The sequence below is a fragment of the Perca fluviatilis genome, chromosome 1, assembly GCF_010015445.1.
Source record: "Perca fluviatilis chromosome 1, GENO_Pfluv_1.0, whole genome shotgun sequence".
NCBI lineage: Eukaryota > Metazoa > Chordata > Actinopteri > Perciformes > Percidae > Perca > Perca fluviatilis.
In genome coordinates this window covers 28,846,830-28,870,429 of record NC_053112.1, presented here as the reverse complement: position 1 = coordinate 28,870,429, position 23,600 = coordinate 28,846,830, and the positions used below count along the sequence as shown (strand labels likewise).

Here is a 23,600-nt window from a genome sequence, read left to right as displayed (position 1 = left end):
TAAGCAAATGAAATGTTGAAGATTGAAGATGTCAAGTCCCACAAACTGAGGTCAGCTGATTGGGAGTGTTTTTGATAACTGAATTTCAGCAACAAATCAAACGTTTTTGTTTTGTTGTTTTTTTACATCAAACAACAGCTGATTTCTACAGCCCACCACAGAGGTGGACAATGCTGTTTTGTTCAAGACCAGATCTACAAGAATGCTGATTCTGAGATAAAAAAAAGAAATACTATAAAATGCTGGAGGCCTCAGTGGAACACAAGGGGTCAAATAAATCTCCTTTTAGTGCCATTGCTGCTGCTGCTGCTACCATCAACACTGGTCTGTAAAACAGCTGTGAACATCTGCAGGTGGTGTAGCCTATCCACAAAAGGATAACTCACAGTACCTACATGACACCTGGGCGGTCCTGGGAGTCCTGTATAATTTCAGTGACCAGAAGGCTTTTGAATATAAAGCTAGAGGTCACTGATACCAAATGATCTAGCCTACAGCAGGAACCAAGGCACAACCCGACCTTCTCCCAAGCCAAAGCAAGACATAGGCCTATTACAGTCTTAGGTGTTGGTATTTGTAGCATATTTATTCAGTTAAAATGTAGGCAAGTGTTGCCTAGATACTATTGTATTACAGTGTAGGCAGTAGGCTATAGCTTTGGCATCAATAGGCCTATATTAATCTATTTTTATTGGTGTGATTTGGTTTGACAAGGCCTGCGCAAGATTGTTGTGTAGCCTATGGTTTTGTTCTGATGCATGCTGTGCACGATCATCGCCACAGAAGAGCGATGAAGCCTCTGTCATGGATTAACGAGGTTTACCAACAGGTTTATTTCCATGGTGTGGGCCTGTAAGAAGAGGCACGCAGATTAAATAACCACTCATCATTGAAGAGGCAAACATTGTAGCTGATTAACGCTCACAACCCGCTACACCCGCAATGTGTGATTACGGGAAGACGTTGTCACAGTGCAAGGCTGGTAATGTATGCAGTGTTTGAGTCAAGGTTGGCACAGACGCACCCAGCTCAGCATTTGCATATTGATGAGCACTGAGGGGATTTTCCCTTAGAGGACGTTGGGAGCATTTGCTTTTGGCTCCTGTACAATTGTTCCTGAAGGCGAGCCCGCTGTGGAGCTACGAGGTTCTGTCCGTGGTGCTGATCTGCTGCTGACTGCCGCCGCCGCAGCATCTCGAAGCGCAGCCGCGTCTCCTGCACACTACGTGCCCCCCACCCCCAAATGTTTCTTCTGTAGGCTACATCGGCATGCGTCAGGGAGGGTGGGTGTAGCTCCACGACTTTCTGTGGCAGCGGTAGTCACAAGGTTTCGGGACAAAAAAAAAAAAATGCGAGACACAGAAGCACGTGTAGTGGGTGGTCCTCAGCACACTGCTTTCACGTGGCTCTAGCGAGCTCCGAGCCCGGCCGTCAGTCCAGCGGCAACAGCAGGAGACAATATCAGCATGGCTGTGGAGATGGAGCCTGCCGAGTAAGTGCGCTTTCCTTTTGGGGGTTTTGGTAAATAACGAGTTTTTTTTTTGTGATAGTTTGGTGCTGACAATAGAAAAGTAATAATGATAAGACCACCTGTGTGACTATACAACAAGAAAACATCAGTGTTTCTTAAGGTGCGTGGCTCTGTTATGGATAGATATAACATAGCATCTCTGATATTCATTTGGGGAATTATAATTTTGCTGCGATGTTTACGTCTTTCTAAAAGTTCAATCTTACAGTAAAATGTGACATCATTTCTAAGGATGTGAAACGTGGGCCTAAATGTTTAATTTAAAGAAATCAATAACATGAAATAATCTAAATGTGGCCTTTATATCTGTCTTTTTTGTGACGCTGATGTTATTGATTGTCTGCGTACGGTTTGTGCACAATGGTTTACATACAATAATTTCTACTGTACGTGTTCTTCATTAATACTGTTTATTATGTGGTCACTATGCTGCACATATGTCGCCTGTGAAGCTGCTCATATGGTCGCTTTAAGCCATTTAATCTGATGATCTGATGTTCTTGCTGATTATGGTCAGACAGAGGCGGGTCCGGTCTGTTTTCCAGTCACTATACAGGCGTCCGTTACATCAACATGTGCCTGTTGATCTAATATGCTCTCCACCCCTGGCGGGGATGTGGGTGCTTTTTTTGTTGGCTAGATATTTAGTCTTTCTGTGGGAAAACGTGGGGCTGGAGTACACTGTTAAGTGGAACTCTTGTGGGGTGATGTTAATTGGAAGTCCGTTTTGCATAAAAGGGGGGGGTTTATTTTAAAAAAAAACACACCCCCCCTCCTCTTTTTTTTTTTTTACTATCAAAGTTAAAGTCCTGCAGCTGGAAAAATAATATGTTAAATTCTAATGGAGTGACAACAGAGGTGACATGGGATGCAACAGAGTTGTGAAAATGCTTAGCAGGTTGCTCTGATGTGGGACAGAAATCCACAAGCAGCAGGATCCCTGTCTTGTTTTGCCTGGAATGGCTCCCTCATGATCTTTTCTTTTGACAGTTGTGCCAGACAATCTATGAATAAAACGGGGTTTCAATGTCCAGTTGATCACTCAGGCTCGTTGGAATGTGACATAAGTGATAAACATTGAGATCCAGATATGGCAAAAAAAACAAACATCACATACACAGAATTTCTTTCACAGAAAAAATGTTATTGGTATTCAGGGGCGTAGCACAAATCCTGGACCCTGTACATAGGCATTCTAATGGGCCCCTCCCCGCATCCATGGCTATTCATTCTAGTATCTTTATGGGCCCTCTTCACTCATAGAAACAATTCCAATCTTTGTATGATGACTTCAGCAACACTTAAAAGTGTACTCTATATGCCTATATGCTTTGTAGGTATAGGGTCAGCATGCAGTTGTAACATAAACCCTTCTTGTCTAGTGTGATCCTCCTGATAATGCAGTACCTCAAGGAGAACAACCTCTACAGAACACTGACCACCTTACAGGAGGAAACCACCGTCTCGCTCAACACGGTGGAAAGCATCGACAGCTTCATTGCAGATATAAAGAGCGGCCACTGGGACTCCGTCCTGCTGGCCATCAAGTCCCTCAAGTTGCCTGACAACACACTTATTGACCTCTATGAGCAGGTGAGCTTTTGCTTCGATCAGCTAATACCTTTTGACTTGTTAATCAGCAACATCTGATGAACACCGATCTCTTAACCAGGTTGTAATGGAGCTCATTGAAATGAGGGAGGTGGGAGCAGCACGCTCACTCCTCAGACAAACTGACCCGATGATCATGTTGAAGCAGACGCAGCCAGAGAGGTACATCCATTTGGAGAACCTGCTAACATGCTCCTACTTTGACCCTCGTGAGGTAAGGACAATAGAGTTTTCAGTTTTCATTTTAAACGACTGCATCACTAATTGCTTTATAAAGTAACGTCTTCTCCGTCTCACCACAGGCGTACCTGAAAGGCAGCAGCAAGGAGAAGCGGCGCAGGGCCATAGCCGAGGCGCTGGTGAGGGAGGTCAGCGTGGTGCCCCCTTCTCGCCTCATGGGGCTCCTGGGACAAGTTGGCGTGAGTATACTGTATCACTCTCAATTCTCACTCTAATAACATATCAAGGGGAGCCACTTTATCAATATCCATAGCACTCATTGATTGTGTATCAAAGATCCAACTATCTCCCTTATTTCTCCTCTTGTTCACTTCTTTCTTCTAACTTCTTAAAATCAGTGATGGTGTCCTACATGAACACACATTTTCCTGCCACAGTTAGAACAACGAACAAGTTTGAAGTGAGCAGGGCCTGGTTAGGAAAAGGTGATGTAACTTACTTCTGGCATGGAAAATGTGTGGAAATGTTCAAGTTTTTGTGCTCAGCTGAGATGGAAAAATTGGTTTATCAATAAAAGCAAAATGCGAAAAAGTGCAATTGAAACAGATTAGTGCATATTTCAATAATGGCCGTTGATGATCACGCACTTTCTATTTTCTATTGGGGATTTTCTAGAAATTTAGGTTAAATTTACACGGAAACCTGACTAACATCAATCAAATCTGATCAAACCACACCTACACAGTCCTGATGAAGCAGATTAAGGAGTCCTGGAGTGTTAAACGTTTTATAAATAATAACTAAGGGTAACTTTGAATTTTGCTCATTTAGTCATGAATATTTAATTTTACAGAGAAATACTTTAGAGTTGTAGTGACTGTAGCTTTATTGGAAGAAAATGCAATAATAATAAAACGATTCTCAAACCATCAATTTATCTGTTTTTAATATGCAATTCATTGTTATGTAGGTCCTTTGGGTATGAAAACGTGGAAGCTCAATTTCTTGTGTAGCAGATGGCCCACCATGCATTTTATGTCCTCAGTTATTCTGCTGGTGCAGACAGTATTGGCCTGTTTGTCAGAACCTATAATGCAGTATATGAATACTAAAAAGCATAAATGATCTACTATGGTTGATATTGTTTTGGCTGTAGTATACAATACATCATTGTACTAAATTATAAAGCTGACATTCAAACTGCAACAGGACTGTTTATTTAAAAACATATTCAGAAATGAGTAAAAGTATATTCCCCAATGAATTGTTTGTTGTAAAGTTTTCAAGCTTCAAGTAGTTCCTTTACTTCCATCAGACAGAAACACTACTTTCAAAAAAACAATCAATTTGAATATTCAAGTTGAAATAATCATAAATACTTGATGTTTTCTGTTGACTCTTCCACAGTCTATGAGAATACAGCAGTATCCAGGTCACGTCTTCCCTGACACGACCATCGAAACATCTGGCAACAAGGACAAACATGTGGAGAAGGAGAGCTTTCCGACACAGCTGTACCGCCACATCAAGGTAAACCACCAACGGTTCTGATTAACACAGAGTTACAAATTCTTCTTCATTCTTTATACTACATACTACAGTCTAACTGATTGCTTTACTCATCTGAAGGCACATGACTTAGTCTCTGGCTGTGCTCTCATCATTTGCATCCTGATGGAGCTGCCTGAGTTGCGTGGCTGAATTGAATGATCAGCCTACACAACTACAGACTGCAGCATGGTGGAAAACGTAATGTTTCCCTGATGTTGCTTGATATAAGTTTGTGTTTTATATCTTTTGGGTTTGGATCACAGGCAGTAAAAACCAAATGGTGATCATATTTTCTGTGTGGTTTTAACCTACAGTTCGGGCGGCGGTCTCATGTGGAGTGTGCCCGTTTCTCTCCTGATGGCAAGTACTTAATCACTGGATCGGTGGACGGGTTCATCGAGGTCTGGAACTTTAACACTGGAAAAATTAGTAAGGTTGGTTATGTTTCATGTCATTCATTCATGACACTGAATAATACTGAGAATAGTTATATTACTTACATTTCTAATGTATTGTTTTTTTACCTGTTACTGTAACCAGTGTCTGTTTATGTTGTTTGTATTTATTCTTTTAACAATCTTTTAATGTTGTTCTCTTACTCAATATACATTTTAATCCTAACAAGTTTTTTACCTGGTTAAATAATAGAAGAAAATATATATTACAGCAAGTATATATGACAAAATATGATGGAAATATCTTATTCCTCCATTTATTATTGTTAAATAATTGTGTGTGTGTGTGTGTGTGTGTGTGTGTTTGTGTGTGTGTGCGTGTGCGGCATGGATGGATGGATTAGGATTTAAAGTACCAGGCCCAAGAGAGCTTCATGATGATGGATGATGCTGTGTTGTGTATGTGCTTCAGTCAGGACACAGATCTACTGGCAACTGGAGCTCAGAATGGCAAAATAAAGGTTTGGATCTGACAATAATGTCAGTTTATATATTTCTGCATATTTGCCAACATAAGCAACCAATTATTGTGACAAGCCTCATTTAATGATATGTCTTGTTATCACTGTATGGAAATGATGACACAACAATGTCAAAATATTGAGGAAAATATGTAGTGCTATCAGCTGGATTAATAATGTTATGTTAAGTTTCTCATCACTTCATCTGTGTGGTGTGTGTGTGTGTGTGTGTGTGTGTGTGTGTGTGTGTGTGTGTGTGTGTGTGTGTGTGTGTGTGTGCGTGCGTGTGTGTGTGTGTGTGTGTTGTTGGCGAAGGTGTGGAATATCCAGAGTGGCTTGTGCACGTGCAGGTTCGATCATGCCCACAACAAAGGAGTGACTTGTGTAAGCTTCTCCAAGGACAACAACCAGATCCTCAGTGCCTCCTTTAACAAGACCATCAGGTCAGTTTTAACACAGTTCATATTGGCAAAGCTGAAACACTGAAACTGACTGATATTAATAGTGATAACATCTCTCATATGTAGACTAACTGGAGACACATTGTGCACACATACTGTACATTCAAAAGGGAAGTAAATACCTGAATTTCACAAATGATAGAATGAACAGTTCTAAAAGAGAAACCAAAAAGGGAGCCTTTTTAAATGTCTGTAGCCTTGTTGTTGCAAAACTTTGCTCGTCTACTGTTGGAGGAAGTGAGCACTCTCACTGACCTCAGATATGATTCACAAGATTTCTAAAGGCGTAAGCATGAAAATTGCTTTAGCTAGAAGGCAGTGAGCTCTTTTTACAGCCCATGGTGGATTATCAAAACGTTGCCTCAAAAGGCCATATAAATGATAACAGACCTGGCAAACAGAAAAGTACATGGGTAAAGGAGTTGGCAAAAACACAGTATTGTTATAACTATGAAGTTTATATCTCCTTTTAACCCTTGAATAGTTTTCTACAGTAACAGAAACACTAAAAGTTTGGTATAGTGCATTTTGAATTATGGTTATTTTGTTGCAAAATTAGTTGAACGTAAATTTATTGAGCATCTCTAGCACTCCCAGGGTGCACTGCCGTGTTCAGATCCAGACCTTTTCAGGTGATTTCCTTTCAGGAAGTTATCAGCAGAGAGACTGCAGCCCCTTTAAAAAAATTCTAATCCTGTGATCAATTGGGATACATTTGGGGTGATACTTATTTATTTTTTGCTGTGAATTGACATATCAACCATTTGGTAGAGGCTCATAATAATAAAAAAAAAGAAAAACGCTTTTTGGTCAGTTAAAATAGAATAGATTTTAGATAGAACACACACACACACACACACACACGCACGCACGCACACACACACACACACACACACACACACACACACACACACACACACACACACACACACACACACACACACACACACACACACAAACTGAATCCCCTTGTTGAGTATCTATTTCTGACTCCTGGGGTGTGGGGGCTGAGCCTCTCTGCTGTGTTAGAAGCACATGTTCTGTGTGGGTGTAGCTGACAGAGACCATGTGCTCAGGCACAAAGCTGCAACGTGTTGTGCCCAATGCAAATTCCACGAGCTGGGAGTCTGAATTGTTTACATACGCAAAATCAGAGTCCCAGGGACGGAGTGAATCAGTGAGCATTAGGCGTCTTGCCATGGTTTAGCTGATCTGCACCCAGTCACTCCAGCTAAAAATATTACACTCAGCAACACATTTTGTCTGCACGGAAAATCCACTCTTGAGTTGAACAAACATGGATTTTTAATGAGTCAGAGCTGCTGTTTTATTTGAATTCATGTTTTTTTGTAACAGCTTTTATTACAACATAGTCAATGTCCTTTTCAGAATCCATGAATTGAGGTCAGGCAAGTTGCTAAAGGAGTTAAACGGCCATTCATCGTTTGTAAATGATGCATCTTTCACTCACGATGGACTTCACATCATCAGTGCCTCCTCTGATGGCACAGTTAAGGTACAATGAGCAAACTATGTGACTCTAATTCATGTCTGTGCTGCATCTGTATTACTGATTACATTTCTTTTCATATTTATGTGCATATTATTATAGATTTGGAATACAAAATCCTGCGAGTGCATCCACACTTTCAAATCTCTGTCCCGGACACCAGAAGTCCCTGTCAACAACGTGATTCCTCTCCCCCAAAATCCAGAGCACTTTGTGATTTGCAACCACTCCAACACGGTGGTCATCATGAGCATGCACGGTCAGGTGAGAGCGCTCTGACTGTTATCTACACACAATCAATATTCAAATCTAATGAACAACAGGGACTTTCATGTCAAGATTGACTGCATTCACAATGCTAGAAGTCAGCCATATACATGATATTTATACATATTATTCATGTTTACTGTTTAAAACAAAACAAAATTAAGAGTCTACAACTATGCTAACAGCTCTGTAAGGCTGTACTTTGGCACAGCAATGTTTTTTTAGCTAAATGCTAATGTCAACATGCTCACAATGAAAATGCTGACAAGCAGATGTTTATGATGTTTAATTAGCACAAAGTACAGTTGCTGTAGATGGGAACTTTAACAATTTTGGAGGTATTTGGTCATAAACCAAAGTACTTTCATTGTTAATTTGACTATCTTTGTCTTTAGCTTGTAGCATAAATAAAATATGAATACATTTTTAGTTCTGCTAATGTTTGGAATTGCCTGTGCACACGCTGAGGAAGGGCGCTGCCCGAAACGTCCGTTGTGTGGCAATAAACTATCAAATTGGGGTGCTGTCCTAATAGCTTTATTTATTTATTTATTTATTAGCTTTATTCACTTTTAGGATCCAGCACCCAGCCGTCAAAGCTTTCTAAGTATCTACGTGAGTTGAGCGCGTCTGGTCCTAATATTTATTAGTTAGGCTAATACCAACACCTGAACATCTTAGTAGAAGCCAAATATCTTGTCCTCTCCCCTCAGACTGTGAAGACCTTCAGCTCAGATAGAAAGGAAAGGGCCGACTTTGTGTGCTGCACCCTGTCGCCCCACGGGGAGTGGATTTACTGTGTGGGAGAGGACTTGGTGCTGTACTGCTTCAACTATACGACAGGAAGGCTGCAGAAAACGCTGACCGTAAGCTCTGCTGATAATATTCACTCATTCTCAAAGTCTGTGAGAGGAGGCAGTTCATCCACGCTGGGCTGCCAATGCTTTTTTTAAATTTTTATTTCTTGTTATTTTCTGTCCCACTTGATGCTCTGACTGTGTCACTGCTGCTGTGTAGCAGCCCTACAGGGCGCTAGCGAGGTAACAGTGAGGCTGATGGGAAACGGAGAATGTGTGGTGATCTGTGTTGCTCTGCACCAACAGGTACACGAGAAAGATGTAATTGGCATTGCTCACCACCCACATGAGAATCTGATTGCCACATACAGCGAGGACGGCCTCCTGAGGTTATGGAAACCTTGAGCTGCCTCCTGCATCGTGAAATGGAGGACCCAGAGAAGCTTACAAGTGGTTAGAAAGCAATTTATTCATTTCTGTGTAATGAAAACAGATGGAATTAATAAAACAAATGGATACATTTAATCCATCAGTAATTAATACTATAAGGTCCATTTAGTATCTGGTCTGGAGCTTTAGGTCATGATCTTTATCAGCAGATGTTTTTTCCCAGTTGTCATGGGAAGTTCAGGTTACAGCCAATGAGAGTGTTTGTTACATCTGTTGGTTAGATTAGAAAGATTTTGCTACATAGTGGGGAAGTGGAAAATTCATAAAGTTGGCAAATGAAAAAAGTAAACAGTTTACTTTAAGTTGGTAAATCAGAATGGAAATTGAGAAAATAATCTTTTTCAATCTCTCTTTTAAAGATAAAAGGATAAGGAAGTCAATGTGCTGTCATTTCTAATAATAAGAAGAATATTATATGATATTGTTAGTGATTTCCATGAAAACTTCCACTCAGCCCAAAGTAAGTTTCAGCTGCAGACGAATGCGCATTTGGTGCTCTAGTGAGTTATTTACAGCAGCAGGATGGTGTATGTGATGTCGACTAAATAAAGTACAGTACATGTCGCCCAGTGCAACACTGTGGCTCACTGATATGTTTTATATCTGGCTTTGGACCCACAATACTTGTTAGTGGGATCAATTCAGTGTTGGTTTTGGGTCTTTGCATTTGACAATAAGAACAAATACAGAATATCAAAAAGTATCCTTTAAGCATATTGTTAAACTCATTTATAAACTCTAAGTGGGTCTTAATGAACACATTTCTTTCTATTTGTAACATATCGTCATTTTTATATACTTTTTTTTATCGATTAGTGAATCTGTGAGGTCTTTGCTTTATAAACGTTTGACACACACACCCCCTCATGGATCTAACATCACCATTGCAGTTTGACTCCCCATCTCTTCTGTCTTTATTAGACATGAAAATGCATGATGGTGAACTGTTGTGGAAATATTTATAGTTATATTTTAAAAAAGCGCTTCTTGTTTGGGCATAAACAAACGATATCAGGTATATTATTTGACAGCTTTGGTTAATAATGATATTTTTGTAACTTTGATTCAATGATTCAGGTTTAATGATTTGTTTTTTCTTTCGTGTTCCCCGCATGCTACCTCAGTACACGGTCTAAATGTGGCTCTACAATAATTTTAGTACTCCTTAAAAATAAGCATGACTAATGATAAACCTCAATGGAGCTCCGGTGACACATTCTGTAACTGTGTGTATATAAGAAAAGTATTTAACGTGGTCCCATCATTGTCAGTTTGTTAAACCAACTGTAATCTGTGTTCCTATGCATCAGTGTGCCTGCAAGAAACTGCCTTGACCAGTATTTATTATTTGTACTATAGTATTTGGTACTTTCTATCATCTGTCTCTACACTATGATTATCCATAGATCATTGTTGCAAATTGTGTAGTCATTACACTATTTTATATTTATTGTTGTATGTAATACTGCAAGCCAAAAATGATTATAAATAAAATTTAAAAACCAGTTTACAGTTGCCAGTGTGCCATTTTTTTTTAACAAACTCCCACTGAATTATCAGATTTGTTTCCTTAAATTATCAAAAAAATTTTTCAGTTGTTGTAGGATGAAAAAAATAAGAATTATTTTAATCGAAAGATATTTTGTTTGCTGACCCTAAGAAAACCTGTAAATATTCACATTTAGAAGCTGGAACCAGGGACACATTTGGTAGTTTTGCTTAGAAAATGACTGAAATGATTAACTAATTAAAAAATGATTATCAAAATAGTCTGCAATTCATTTTCTACTCCTAGATTAATAGTTTCAGCCCTAGTTTATATTGGTTGTCTAATGTCTTGTGGCATGGCTGACAGCTAACTTACTCCACAGCGATGTGAAGAGAGGTCTGGCAATGCCAAAATGCCAAAACCACTTTTTGGGCCAATGTTTCAGAATTGTAACAAGAAATCTTTAAGAAAATCTAAATTATCTTTGTAGAAAATAAAATGCAGTTTAACTATAAAATGCAGACACATGAGTTTTTGGAGCAACTCCACTCTCAAATGTTTTAAATTATCAGTTAAATTATTTCTCCTAGCAACAAAAAGTAAATCTCACTCACAAGTAATGCCACAATTTAGAGAGACCATCAAACTGCATTTAATTAGAAAACATGAGCATAAACAAGTAGATCATTGGTCCTAACACACATATCGTCAGTCACATTACAAAACGTGATACTTGAGTTGAGTTCCCCTGACATTATGAGTCCTCATTTATTTTTGCTTCAACAAAGAATTTAAGGGATCTCACTTCTGGTGAGCAAAGTCGTGCTTTTAAAAACATCCAGGGCAAAGTCAGCACTGAAAGAAAAAAACCAAAAAAAACTGAACTATCAAGTAGCTTTACATGAAGTTATGGTAAGGCTTTCAAACAGGCAGACACTACAATGAGGTATCAGGTGTCCCTCTAGAACCTCCCACCGACCCATTCGGCATTTACAATTAGGACTAGGAATATGAAAAAGACTTATAGGCCTACACCAGCAAAGACCCATCAATACGTTTCTTTGATTAAAAAGTTGTAATTTAAAAGTCCAGATTTAGGTTTTAATTAACCGATTTTAAAATCACGAATTATCTTTTAAACAACTTAGACATTAATCACTTTTTTTGTGCAACTTGGCACTCAACACTTTTTCAAGAGAGGGAATACATTTGCTACCAAGGCATTATGGGCCTGTTATAAGAAGCAGGGTTAACGAGCTATCTGGATAACTTTCTACTAAAGTAAAACCCCCACACCACATAAAATTCTTAGAAAAAAAAGAAAAAAGTACCCTTTCTGAATTGGAGTGGTGTAATCCAGATAACCTGCTTCTTGGAAAACTCCCTGATCTGTTAATTGTTTTCAAATAAAAAATTGACTTTTACTAATGTTGAACCTTTTGTTTCTGAACACCATTAGTAGCGGTCATATTTGGCTCATATCAAACTGTGTGGTTTAAACACATGAGATGTTCTACTTTCCAAAACAAAAGCACTTGTGCAGCTTCACCACAGATAACCGATTGCAGCTCTATAATATTAAACTAAACTTACGTTTGAATAAATCTAGTGGCATTAATCTAAATACTGCCGGGACTGAATCATTATCACCTTCATTCCCAACGTCTCCTTGCCACATTGTCAAGATTGTTATGAAATGTCTAGAAAATAGCCCTTGAAAGGGTCAAACAGCATGAATGTTTCATCACAAGTCTCAATGCACATCCCCTCTCCATCACAAGATTGGGTCTTTACACACACACAACGGATTGAACAAGTCATCAACAAGTGGTTCACAACAACTGATTTAGTAACACTATAAAAAACAAAAAAAAAGAGAGGGTATTTTCATATTGGCATCCGTTTTAGTGTAAATGCATAAGAAGCAGGCAGTCTTTGTTCAGAGAAAAGTTTTTCTGAAGGCTCTGCGATACCCCTCGTCTCTAATCACAGTGTGATTGGGCGGGGTGGGGGGGGGGGACAGTCTAAACAATGATTTAGAGAAATCCCATTCACCCACAGTTTATTCCTGGAACTATGGGATAGTCATATCCATCAGAAAAGTGTCACGATAATAAATGAAGATGGCGTTGGGAATAACCGACTTCTGATTCGGTTGGAAGAAAACCGCAAAAAACTGTTACGACTTTGAGAGAAGTATTTAAATAAAAAGTGCACAAAATTCCAAAAAGGTGCTTTGCTTTAGAAATGAGGGTATGAGCTTCTGGAATACGAACAGGCCGGTTGTTATTTAAGACGTCTGGCACTGAACCCCACCAGTGCTGGCATAGTCGTCTTCATCCATGTAGTAGTACTGGTGGCTGGGTCTTTTTCTGTTCTCGAGGTCACAGTCCTCCAGGTCGGCGTAGATGTACAGGTCATCGTCCATACGCTCCGGCTGCTCTGCGTCCAGCTTTTCAGGGAGGTAACGCTCCAGCACCTTCAGCTTCTCCTCGGAAAGGAAGTTGGCTTGTGGGAACACCACCTAAAAAAGGAAACGGGCAATTTTGATTACGACAACAATGTAATTTGTTCAGCCTCGTCAGTTTAATAATGTCCGTGTGTTTTGATATTTTAATTGGTGAAGCAAGCCAAAGTATAATGTAGACCGATGTGACAGAACATACATGAACCGAGACAAGCTTTACACCGCAGAGAATATCAACATAAGTGCAAGGTGGGGGATGATATGACGCCAATGTTAATGTACGGGTGCGGCAAGGGGGTGGTTTTTTACTGTAGGAGAGGAGATGGGCATTGTCTGTGTAGGAGGCGGATATATGTATTTTCTTTGACGGCAAGGAAAGTAGGGATGCACCGAATATTCGGCCACCAAAAATTTTCGGCCGAAAATGGCCCAAAAGGGCATTTTCGGTTTTCGGCCGAAATACCTTTATCACCGAAACAATACGGCCGAAAATGTTGTGATGACGCAAACAGAAAACGCGACCTGCACGTGTGTCAGTACCCGATCCGTTCCACCTGCAAAGCGTCTCCTAAGCAAAGAGGTTGAGACGGACCACGGAGTGAAAACAATGAAAAGTACGCTCATAGAGTCTGTCAGCACACGTTTCAGTGAGATCTGTTCGGATCCTCTGCACTTCATCGCGACTGTACTAGATCCGCGTTATAAAGACCATTACTTGGATGCGGAAATAAAGCAGGGCGCACGAGAAATGATCCAGGCCGCGATGGATGCGGAGAACCCGCATGGAGACGGAGCAGCGCCCAGCGCAGGAGGAGATCAGAGCGCAGAAAAAAAGACTTGTCTCGCTGCACCAGATGAGGGGCATGCACCCTCGTTGTCTGATATGTTCAGTGAAATCCTGCAAGAAAGTGCCTCAATTAATAATAATAATAATAACAATAGGTAAGCTATTCTGTTCTTAGGCTACTGTATACTGTATGTGACTATCAGATTGTAGCCATATTTCTGCTAGATATTTTTTTAATTAAACTTTAATATTCATTTATACAATTGCAATGCCTTGATTTTAGTAAAGTTAGTACACAGTCATAGCCATAAATGCAATGGTACTAATAATTGGCTTAATTTCTTTCGGTGTTTCGGTTTTCGGTCTTGGTTTCCTCTTTTTTCGGTTTTCGGTTTCGGCCAAGAATTTTCATTTCGGTGCATCACTAAAGGAAAGCACGTGTTAAATAATAATATAACAGATAAGTAAAAGAGAAAACAAGAAAACTGATAATAGAAAGTGAATATGGAAAAACTTCTTACCGAGAAGTGAATAATAAGGCGTCCCTTCTCAAACGGTCTGCGATACATGGGCATCCCTTCATTCAAGATGCACTTTGTGTCTCCAGGCTTGATCAATTCCCCTGTCATTAAGAAAACATGGGACACATTAGTCATAAAAAAACTAAAACTGAAGAACATTTTACATTCTCGTCATTTAAAACAATCTTGCCAAACGCACATTTTTAAATTATATATATTTTTCTTCTACACATTTTCTAAAAATCTAATTCATATAAATAATAGTTTGGGAGGAAAAAAAAGAGGCATTGTTGGATGTATTCTGTCATCGTAACACACCAGACCACTCTAAAAATAGTTTTCCAGCACATCAGTTTCACTGATTTAAAAGACCGTAAACATAAAAGGGTGTAATTCATACATTCAATCAACATCTCAGTGGAACAACAATACAGTGAGTGTCTTGTGAACTGCCGTGTGGAGTGCACAGTAATGAGTACTTTTGAAACCAAACAACTCTCAAACACAAGCGCACTCAGGGCTCAGCAGTTTTCATTCAGCTGCATTTGTGTGTGTGAAAGGTAATAAATGAGTAAATGACTGAAACTGAATTATAAAACAAGTCTCGTCCAGTCTCTGTCGTATGTTTTTTTTCCTAAATTTTTAACAAATGCTTTCTCCCTTTAAATACTGGTATATTGCAATTAAACTTAACTTAGTGGCATTCAGTAAGGGGTAAGGGGTTATTTGGTTCACCTGGATGTGAGGTGATGAGGAGAGTCCTGTTGTCCAGTGTCTGAACAGGCTTCTTGAAACCACACAAAGCCTCAACCAGCTGTAACTCCATTGACATCATCAGGTCCTCTCCTTTCCTGTTATCAGCAGCAAGTTGTGAAGAAAAGCAGAGTTGATTTTACTGGGTAAACGTTTTTAAAAAAAGTAAAGTGTGCTGCTATGTAGCAACAGGGTAGCATGCAAACTCCCAATACGTGTAGATTTAATAAAAAAAGTTTATGGAATTTAATAATCTACAACTTTAAAACAGGGTGCAAAGTCAAACTAGCCTAGAAATCTAGACACCCTAGCAGCAGCAAATTTAATTTGCAGCCGGGGGGGGTCTAGGCACTCTCTGTTGACTTGCGAGCTGGAAAAACCAAACTCGAGTCAGGCCAATCACATCGTGTATAGAGTTGGTGGGCGGGCTTATGGCTGCTGCTGCTGCTGGGAACAGCGGTCTTCTGGAAGACTTGGAGTTAAGCTTTTCTTTGAGAAAAGAACAAAGAACGGCATTGAAATCATTCTTAAAAAAGGGAAGATGCGTTCAGAGTTTTACCGACCGGATATGGCAAAAGTTGAATCTATCAACTAGCTTTGCTACCGTCTTCGTTGCTCTGCCTGGTTGTAGCGCTATCCTAATACGTGCAGAGGGAATTTGAAAGACAACCGTTTATCCGGCCCCTCGGATTGAGCCCTGTCAATGGTGAGTTCCTGGCTAAAGCCAAACAGGACTTTGAGTAATAATATAGATTTTTACTGACAACTGGTGATCAGAATTGGCTCATGTACCGCTTTATGCCGCGTTCTATTTACCTCGGAACTCGGAAGCCGCAACTGGGAATGACGTCATACCCGAGTTGAATGCGTTCTATTTAAAAGTCGGATTGTCATTGTTTTCATTAGCTCTAGCCCGGTTAGCTATTGTTAGCAACCAGTTGATAACAACGCATTACGCCGTTTTTTGTGCATGCAAACAGCGTAACAATATGTCCACAGATAGAAGTTTACACAAATAAGACAGAAGTGCTTATAACTTTGTTATTGCAGCTTTCACAACTGTTGATACAGGGGGCTTGTTGGATTTTGAACTCTGGCTACTACGAGGTTGTACGAGTTCCGAGCTCGTAAATACGAAGTCAGGGGGCGCGTTTCCGACTTTGACCTCGTAAAAAAACGAGTTCCGAGGTAAATAGAATGCGGCATTAGTATTCTACAACAGGCTGTAGGATCCACCATACATACTGTATATATTGTCTATACAAGATTCATATAATCACTACATCTGTCGGAACAGATTACATCAGAAAACAAAAAGACATCCGATAACGGAAATAGTACCTGGTGAAACATGAATGTTCTCGCTGGTCCAAGACAATGATGATATCGCCTGGCTCAATTCCTGGCTCCTGGTCTCCCTCTCCATGGAAAACGATCTTCTGGCCATCTCTCATTCCTGTGGCAGTTAAGTGACCACATGATGTATGTACAATATTTGTTTTTCTAGTATGCTCTTCAGACAATCACAGATGCATTTAGAGAACTCTACTTTCACACTGACCTTTATCAATGTGGACAGCCAAAATCTTCTTCTGGCGCAAGATTTTCCGACCCCCGCATGCTTTGCAGCGGTCCTTGTGGCTGATTCTCTGTCCTTGGCCCTGACAGCTGTGGCACACAGTGGACACTTGCTGGACCATACCTGGTACTAGTTGGTGCATGCGGACCTGCATGCCTGTGCCATGGCAAGACATGCACATCTGTGCAGCTCCTTTCCGACTGCCACGACCTTCCAAGAAAAACAAACCGTAAGCACACAGGATAACAAAGATGAAGGCTATTTTTGTTTTAGGTTTGGCATATTATATAAACTGTGGTGAACTGGTGAGCGAGGACTGGATTACATTTACAAGACATGCATTTTGTTATTGGGCAAGAGCCTTTTCCTGGCCTGCGGCTGCTTGTGCTGAGAAGCCTGCTTGAATTACTATTATAACAGGCACTTAAAAAGAGCATGTAAAAAGTAATTGCATAGCAAAAGACGTACCTTCACATCTCTCACAAATAGTATTTTTTTGGAGAGCCAGTTTTCTTGTAGCTCCATTATAAAGATCTTCCAGCGTCACTGTAATCTGATGAACAATGTTCTTCCCTGGGGAGAGACATATTACAGATGTTAGCAATACTGTTTCTTGGAATGATGACTTTTTCAACAATCCTTGTATCAGTTTCCTGTCATTTTACATGATATCCATGTTTATATAAACAAGCCTATTTCTGCTACCAATCCTAAATTATAAGCAGTTTTTTGAATGGGAACAGAGGAAAACTCTGATGGAAGACGACACTGGGCTATAGATGGAGAGCAGCTACGCGTTTACTTCTCTATTTGAGGCTCTGAATAGTTTTCAGCCAAACTGCATAGTCACAAAGATAATGATAAGATCATTTTGTGGTTTAGACTGTTGATCGGACAAAAATAAAAAAAAATAAAGCACACAAGACTGATTAATCAATAATGAAAATAATCATTAGTTTCAGCCAACAACTAACAAAGTCCTTCTCAATAAAATCGACTGAGAAGATGTATGGTATTGCTTTATAGAAGTCAATCAGACAAACCAGAAATACAGACAGACACTCTACAAACCGATTATTTCTTGAACATTTCCGTACCTTTTCGCTCTCTGTGCATCCGACTACCCCCGCCAAAAAACAAGTCAAAGATGTCCATGGGCGATGCAAAGCTCCCACCACCACCACCACCACAACCAGTCCCTCCTTCCTTTATAGCCTTTTCACCTCCACGGTCGTATACCTCTCTCTTCTTGGCATCTGACAAAACCTCATATGCCTGCGAGATCTGCTTGAACTACAAAGCAAATAAACAAAAATAGATACTTCTTTGAAGAGGGTTAGAGAACATTTCTGGCAATGTACAGCTGTTGAAAAGGTGTTCAACTCTTTGACACTGTGTGCAAAGTAATAACTGATGTGTGACATTGACTTCAGTTAGTCAATTTCCATAAAACAAAAAAAAAAAAAATCTAGGCAAGTAAAAGTACAGTATATACACAAATTAAATATGAGTATGTATGAATATGAATGACAATTACATATGAGCTTAATATAAAAGGTACTAACCTTCTCTCCTTCTGTGGGATTTTTGTCAGGGTGATATTTTAAGGCTAGTTTGCGATATGCCCTTTTCAGTTCGTCAGGAGTAGCATTAGGCTTCACACCCAATGTGTCATAGAAGCCCGTTTCCTTGACCATGTTTGTCTTTGATGGATAACCTTGGGAAAAAAAGATAAAACACAAGCAGTAATTAAATATTCATTTCTAGGTTAGCTCTTAATCACCCTAAAGAAAATGACTACCAATATTGAGTCTCTAAAAGTGAAACAACATGGTAAGAAAGTAAGAATCTGAACCATGTAATTGTGTAAAGAGAAAAGGGAGTCGCAAAAACAAAGCATATCATCACGTGGCCAAACTGTGAGAGAGACATGGGTCATTGTACTCAGCTTGTACTCCGCAGGCAAGATTTAGATTTGCTCTTTCGGTTATTAAACAAATAAGAGTAGACATTTCTAAATAGTCTGTCTCCCTCAATCATGTACGTAAATAGGGGTGGACAAAAACATTTGAAACATTTTTGAATGAAATGCAAATTCAAGATTTTTAAAGTGCTACTTATTATTCATCAGCATAAATGTACACAGGCAGATATCAGGCTGTGATGAGGGTCGAGTGTTATGTATACGTGCGTGTGTAGATTTACACTCTGTCATTTAGGTAAACCCAGCTAAAACTAATGCAGTTTAATCTAACAGCCCTGTGATTTCCAACCCTGAGGTCATTTTTAAGGCTGTTAAGTTTGTCGTGCTGCTGAATTGTATTGCAATTCTAGCATAACCTAATTGATTTAAAAGGGGCAGACACAATTTATCTTAGTAGAACACAAAACAACTAGCCTGACGTGGTCATACTCAGATTCTAGTCGAACTTCCCGACCTCGAATTTTGTGGGCGGGGCTAAGTTCGGCTGGCATCCAGGCTACAAAACAACTCCAAAAACTGCAGTCTCTAAAATGACCATTACATTGCAATTACAGTATGAGAGTGCAGGCTGTACACCATGTATGAATGCAATGACTGTTGTAAATTGAGAGATCTATATTCTGTTAATGTGGCCATCTTGGCTGGATCCTGGAGAGCCGGTGTTATAGCCCTACTGGTTTCTACACTAACTGGTTTCCGTATGTTGTGTTTACCTAACAGCTGCCGATGTGGTCCGCCTGTGTCACCAGATTCGTCACATAATCACAAACATATTACTGCCGATTTTCAAATCGTTTCCCAGATCTACTGTCGCAAAATGTTTGTCTAAGTAATCGCCACATCACAGCCACCTACAACAAAAAAAAAAGATCTAAAAACAATATAATCATTTAAGTTCGGGTCGAGCTGGTTTCGATCTTGTGGCATAAATATAATAGTTAACACCTAAGTCGGCAGCTCTAGACAGTGAGCTATCAAAGCTCTGAATGAAGCTGCTTCCAATCACCTATCTATTAGCTTAATACCCCCAAGTAACAATTTGATTTGAGCTGATCTAAAACAACTGGTTACCTGGGCTTAGTTGAGGAAATACCCGATGGTAGTTTTCACGTTCTTTCCTCACATCTACGCCATATGGACTACTACTACTTCATCACAGCCACCTACTAAGCTACACATTGGGACTGATACATATGTTTTAACAGTAACGATAACTCGTGGTCTAATATTCGATATAGGCTACACAATTGTTACCACCGAGTCACAGAAAAGTGGTAGTAGGCTGCATGACTCAGTTTGAATGCATGGTCTTCATGATTTACAGTCATCGCTCTCCTTCTGTGTAACCGCTATGGTATGGCATATAGTAGCCTAATATATACCTCAGAATTTGCAAAATAACGGCTTGTACAACAGTGTTAACCTACTTGAGTTTGGCGCGAATTAACCAAGCATGTTAATGTGTCTCTAATCGAATCATTCATCCAAACTGATGTAAAGTTGTTCTGAAATCTAACTCTGACACAGCAAAGTAGCTATTAGTATTTTTAATGAGCTTATTCATCTTTAGTGATAGGAGTTTCTCTCTGGTTTAACCTGTGCGCCTTTTGGACAAAATAAAACACCAGCATATTACAACATGAGAAACATCACATTCATAGCCTTAATTATTACAAGCCACTTCCAAAAACTAATATAGGCTACATAATGTGATTGTGGACATTACGCTATAGCCTACATTTAAAAAGTGTTGATAGAGGAATCGTAACAGAGTCGGGTATAGCCTACGCCGAAGGGAGGCTACACTATTACAATGAGGAAATTATAGGCCTATTATTGTTTCAGATCAACCCAAAACAAAATGTTCCTTTGATGTTAGCAATCACTGGGAGGCGATTAAGGCATATATACAGATCAACTTTCTTTTTCACCTTTCTTGCAATTGTACTGATTCGTTATGAATGCGTTTTTGGAAGTGGCTTGTAATAATTAAGGCTATGAATGTGATGTTTCTCATGTTGTAATATGGTGTTTTAGTTTGTCCACAAGGGCGCACTGGGTTAAACCCAGAGAGAAACTCCTATCACTAAAGATGAATAAGCTCATTAAAAAATACTAATAGCTACTTTGCTGTGTCGGAGTTAGATTTCAGAACAACTTTACATCAGTTTGGATGAATGATTCGATTAGAGACACATTAACATGCTTGTTTAATTCGCGGCCAAACTCAAGTAGGTTAACACTGTATTACAAGCCGTTATTTTGCAAATTCTGAGGTATATATTAGGCTACTATATGCCATACCATATAGGTTACACAGAAGGAGAGACGATGACTGTAAATCATGAAGACCATGCATTCAAACTGAGTCATGCAGCCTACTACCACTTTTCGGTACTCGGTGGTAACAATTGTGTAGCCTATACGACAATATTAGACCACGTATTATCGTTACTGTTAAAACATATGTATCAGTCCCAATGTGTAGCTTAGTAGGTGGCTGTGATGAACTACCAGTAGGCCATATGGCGGCAGATATGAAAAAAAAAAAAACGTGAAAACTACCATCGGGTTACTCACTCAAGCCCAAGTAACCAGTCGTTTTAGATCAGCTCAAATATGTTACCTGGGTGATGACGTAGCTAATAGATAGGTGACTGGAAGCAGCTTCATTCAGAGCTTTGATAGCTCACTGTCTAGAGCGCCGACTTAGGTGTTAACTATTATATTTATGCCACAAGATCGAAACCAGCTCGACCGAACTTAAATGATTTTTTTTATTTTTTTAGATCTTTTTTTGTTGTAGGTGGCTGTGATGTGGCGATTACTTAGACAAACATTTTTGCGACAGTAGATCTGGGAAACGATTTGAAAATCGGCAGTAATATGTTTGTGATTATGTGACGAATCTGGTGACACAGGCGGACCACATCGGCAGCTGTTAGGTAAACACAACATACGGAAACCAGTTAGTGTAGAAACCAGTAGGGCTATAACACCGGTGCCATTCAACCGGGTGAATATTTCTCTGTGTACCGACCTGACGGCATAATTCTGCTTTATGATGAATCATGCAAGTGGAATGAGTTTATGGGATAATATTTCACTGGAATTGTACCCCATACAATTTCACGTGACACATACATTGATTGGTGGAAATATAAGCCACTTTCTACGCGTCATACTAGTTTTGGTTAACTTTCATTATCTTAAATATTTCCTCAAAATCAGGAGGGTAGAGGCTAAACACCATGAACTAACGTTACCGTTTTCTGACCACTACAGGTTTATTTTTGGTTGACACGAGTATTACTTAATGCTAATGAGTTACTTATAAGCAACTAGCTATCTGTTACCCTGCTTAAGATGAAGACATTGACATGGTTTCATATCTATCAGGCCTACTTTAGAAAATAGAAAGCTTTAACGTTACTTAACCTAGCTAGCTAGCTAGCTAACGTTAGCCCAACCATGAGCCAAATGATAGCCTAGCTAATGCTAACACGCCAGCTCTATCCTGTTTTTCTAACGATAAGCTACACAATTAAATGTGACACTGGTATAAACATAATCTGTGGTTACAGTTCACATTTTCCAACCTTGTATGAAGACAGTAGCTTCTTTGAATCCTCACAAGTTCAAAGCACACCTCAGAGACTCTTCCAGAAGCTTTTTCTTCTTCTTTGGGTATTAACGGCAGCCTGCAACCTCTTCCTCCCCCATCTATGCTCCGACACCTCCTCCCATCATCTTCTTCTTCTTCTTTTTCTTGGCAGATTACTACTTTTGTATTATACCGCCACCAACTGTACAGGAGCGTGCAATACCATGAACTTAATAGAGTTTATAGGCTTGTATTAATCATAGACGGTAGGCTATATAAGAAGGTATTAATTCAAAACAAACAACCATTCCTACTCCCATATACAGTGCCTTGCGAAAGTATTCGGCCCCCTTGAACTTTTCGACCTTTTGCCACATTTCAGGCCTCAAACATAAAGATATAAAACTGTAATTTTTTGTGAAGAATCAACAACAAGTGGGACACAATCACGAAGTGGAACGAAATTTATTGGATATTTCTAACCTTTTAAACAAATAAAAAACTGAAATATTGGGCGTGCAAAATTATTCAGCCCCCTTAAGTTAATACTTTGTAGCGCCACCTTTTGCTGCGATTACAGCTGTAAGTCGCTTGGGGTATGTCTCTATCAGTTTTGCACATCGAGAGACTGACATTTTTGCCCATTCCTCCTTGCAAAACAGCTCGAGCTCAGTGAGGTTGGATGGAGAGCGTTTGTGAACAGCAGTTTTCAGTTCTTTCCACAGATTCTCGATTGGATTCAGGTCTGGACTTTGACTTGGCCATTCTAACCTGGATATGTTTATTTGTGAACCATTCCATTGTAGATTTTGCTTTATGTTTTGGATCATTGTCTTGTTGGAAGACAAATCTCCGTCCCAGTCTCAGGTCTTTTGCAGACTCCATCAGGTTTTCTTCCAGAATGGTCCTGTATTTGGCTCCATCCATCTTCCCATCAATTTTAACCATCTTCCCTGTCCCTGCTGAAGAAAAACAGACCCAAACCATGATGCTGCCACCACCATGTTTGACAGTGGGGATGGTGTGTTCAGGGTGATGAGCTGTGTTGCTTTTACGCCAAACATAACGTTTTGCATTATTGCCAAAAAGTTCGATTTTGGTTTCATCTGACCACAGCACCTTCTTCCACATGTTTGGTGTGT

General features: G+C 39.7%; 2 protein-coding genes across 2 annotated transcripts; one reads left to right on the top strand and one right to left on the bottom strand.

The window, feature by feature from the left end:
• The first annotated feature begins 1,343 nt into the window (after positions 1 to 1,343).
• On the top strand, positions 1,344 to 10,773 carry LOC120562501 (WD40 repeat-containing protein SMU1-like). The gene is made up of 12 exons (XM_039806211.1): positions 1,344 to 1,492; positions 2,914 to 3,124; positions 3,204 to 3,356; positions 3,445 to 3,561; positions 4,730 to 4,852; positions 5,188 to 5,307; positions 5,673 to 5,789; positions 6,105 to 6,232; positions 7,640 to 7,766; positions 7,863 to 8,024; positions 8,741 to 8,893; positions 9,131 to 10,773. Exons 1-12 carry the CDS (start codon positions 1,467 to 1,469, stop codon positions 9,227 to 9,229), a joined length of 1,536 nt encoding a protein of 511 aa, XP_039662145.1. The 5' UTR covers positions 1,344 to 1,466; the 3' UTR covers positions 9,230 to 10,773.
• A 618-nt stretch (positions 10,774 to 11,391) lies between these two features.
• dnaja1 (DnaJ heat shock protein family (Hsp40) member A1) lies at positions 11,392 to 22,608 on the bottom strand. Its single transcript, XM_039806196.1, has 9 exons — positions 22,454 to 22,608; positions 18,436 to 18,587; positions 17,968 to 18,163; positions 17,339 to 17,443; positions 16,853 to 17,080; positions 16,633 to 16,747; positions 15,274 to 15,389; positions 14,539 to 14,639; positions 11,392 to 13,287 (listed from the first exon to the last, which is right to left on the bottom strand). Exons 2-9 carry the CDS (start codon positions 18,565 to 18,567, stop codon positions 13,054 to 13,056), a joined length of 1,227 nt encoding a protein of 408 aa, XP_039662130.1. The 5' UTR covers positions 18,568 to 18,587; positions 22,454 to 22,608; the 3' UTR covers positions 11,392 to 13,053.
• Positions 22,609 to 23,600: the final 992 nt, after the last annotated feature.

Coding starts and splice junctions, on each gene's coding strand:
- LOC120562501 (XM_039806211.1), top strand. CDS start 1,467: ATGGCTGTGGAGATGGAGCCTGCCGA. Junction 1,493..2,913: donor GTGGAGATGGAGCCTGCCGA/GTAAGTGCGCTT, acceptor CTTCTTGTCTAG/TGTGATCCTCCTGATAATGC. Junction 6,233..7,639: donor TCCTTTAACAAGACCATCAG/GTCAGTTTTAAC, acceptor TGTCCTTTTCAG/AATCCATGAATTGAGGTCAG.
- dnaja1 (XM_039806196.1), bottom strand. CDS start 18,567: ATGGTCAAGGAAACGGGCTTCTATGACACATTGGGTGTGAAGCCTAAT. Junction 18,164..18,435: donor ATCCCACAGAAGGAGAGAAG/GTTAGTACCTTT, acceptor TTTGCTTTGTAG/TTCAAGCAGATCTCGCAGGC. Junction 17,444..17,967: donor GATGCACAGAGAGCGAAAAG/GTACGGAAATGT, acceptor GTCTCTCCCCAG/GGAAGAACATTGTTCATCAG.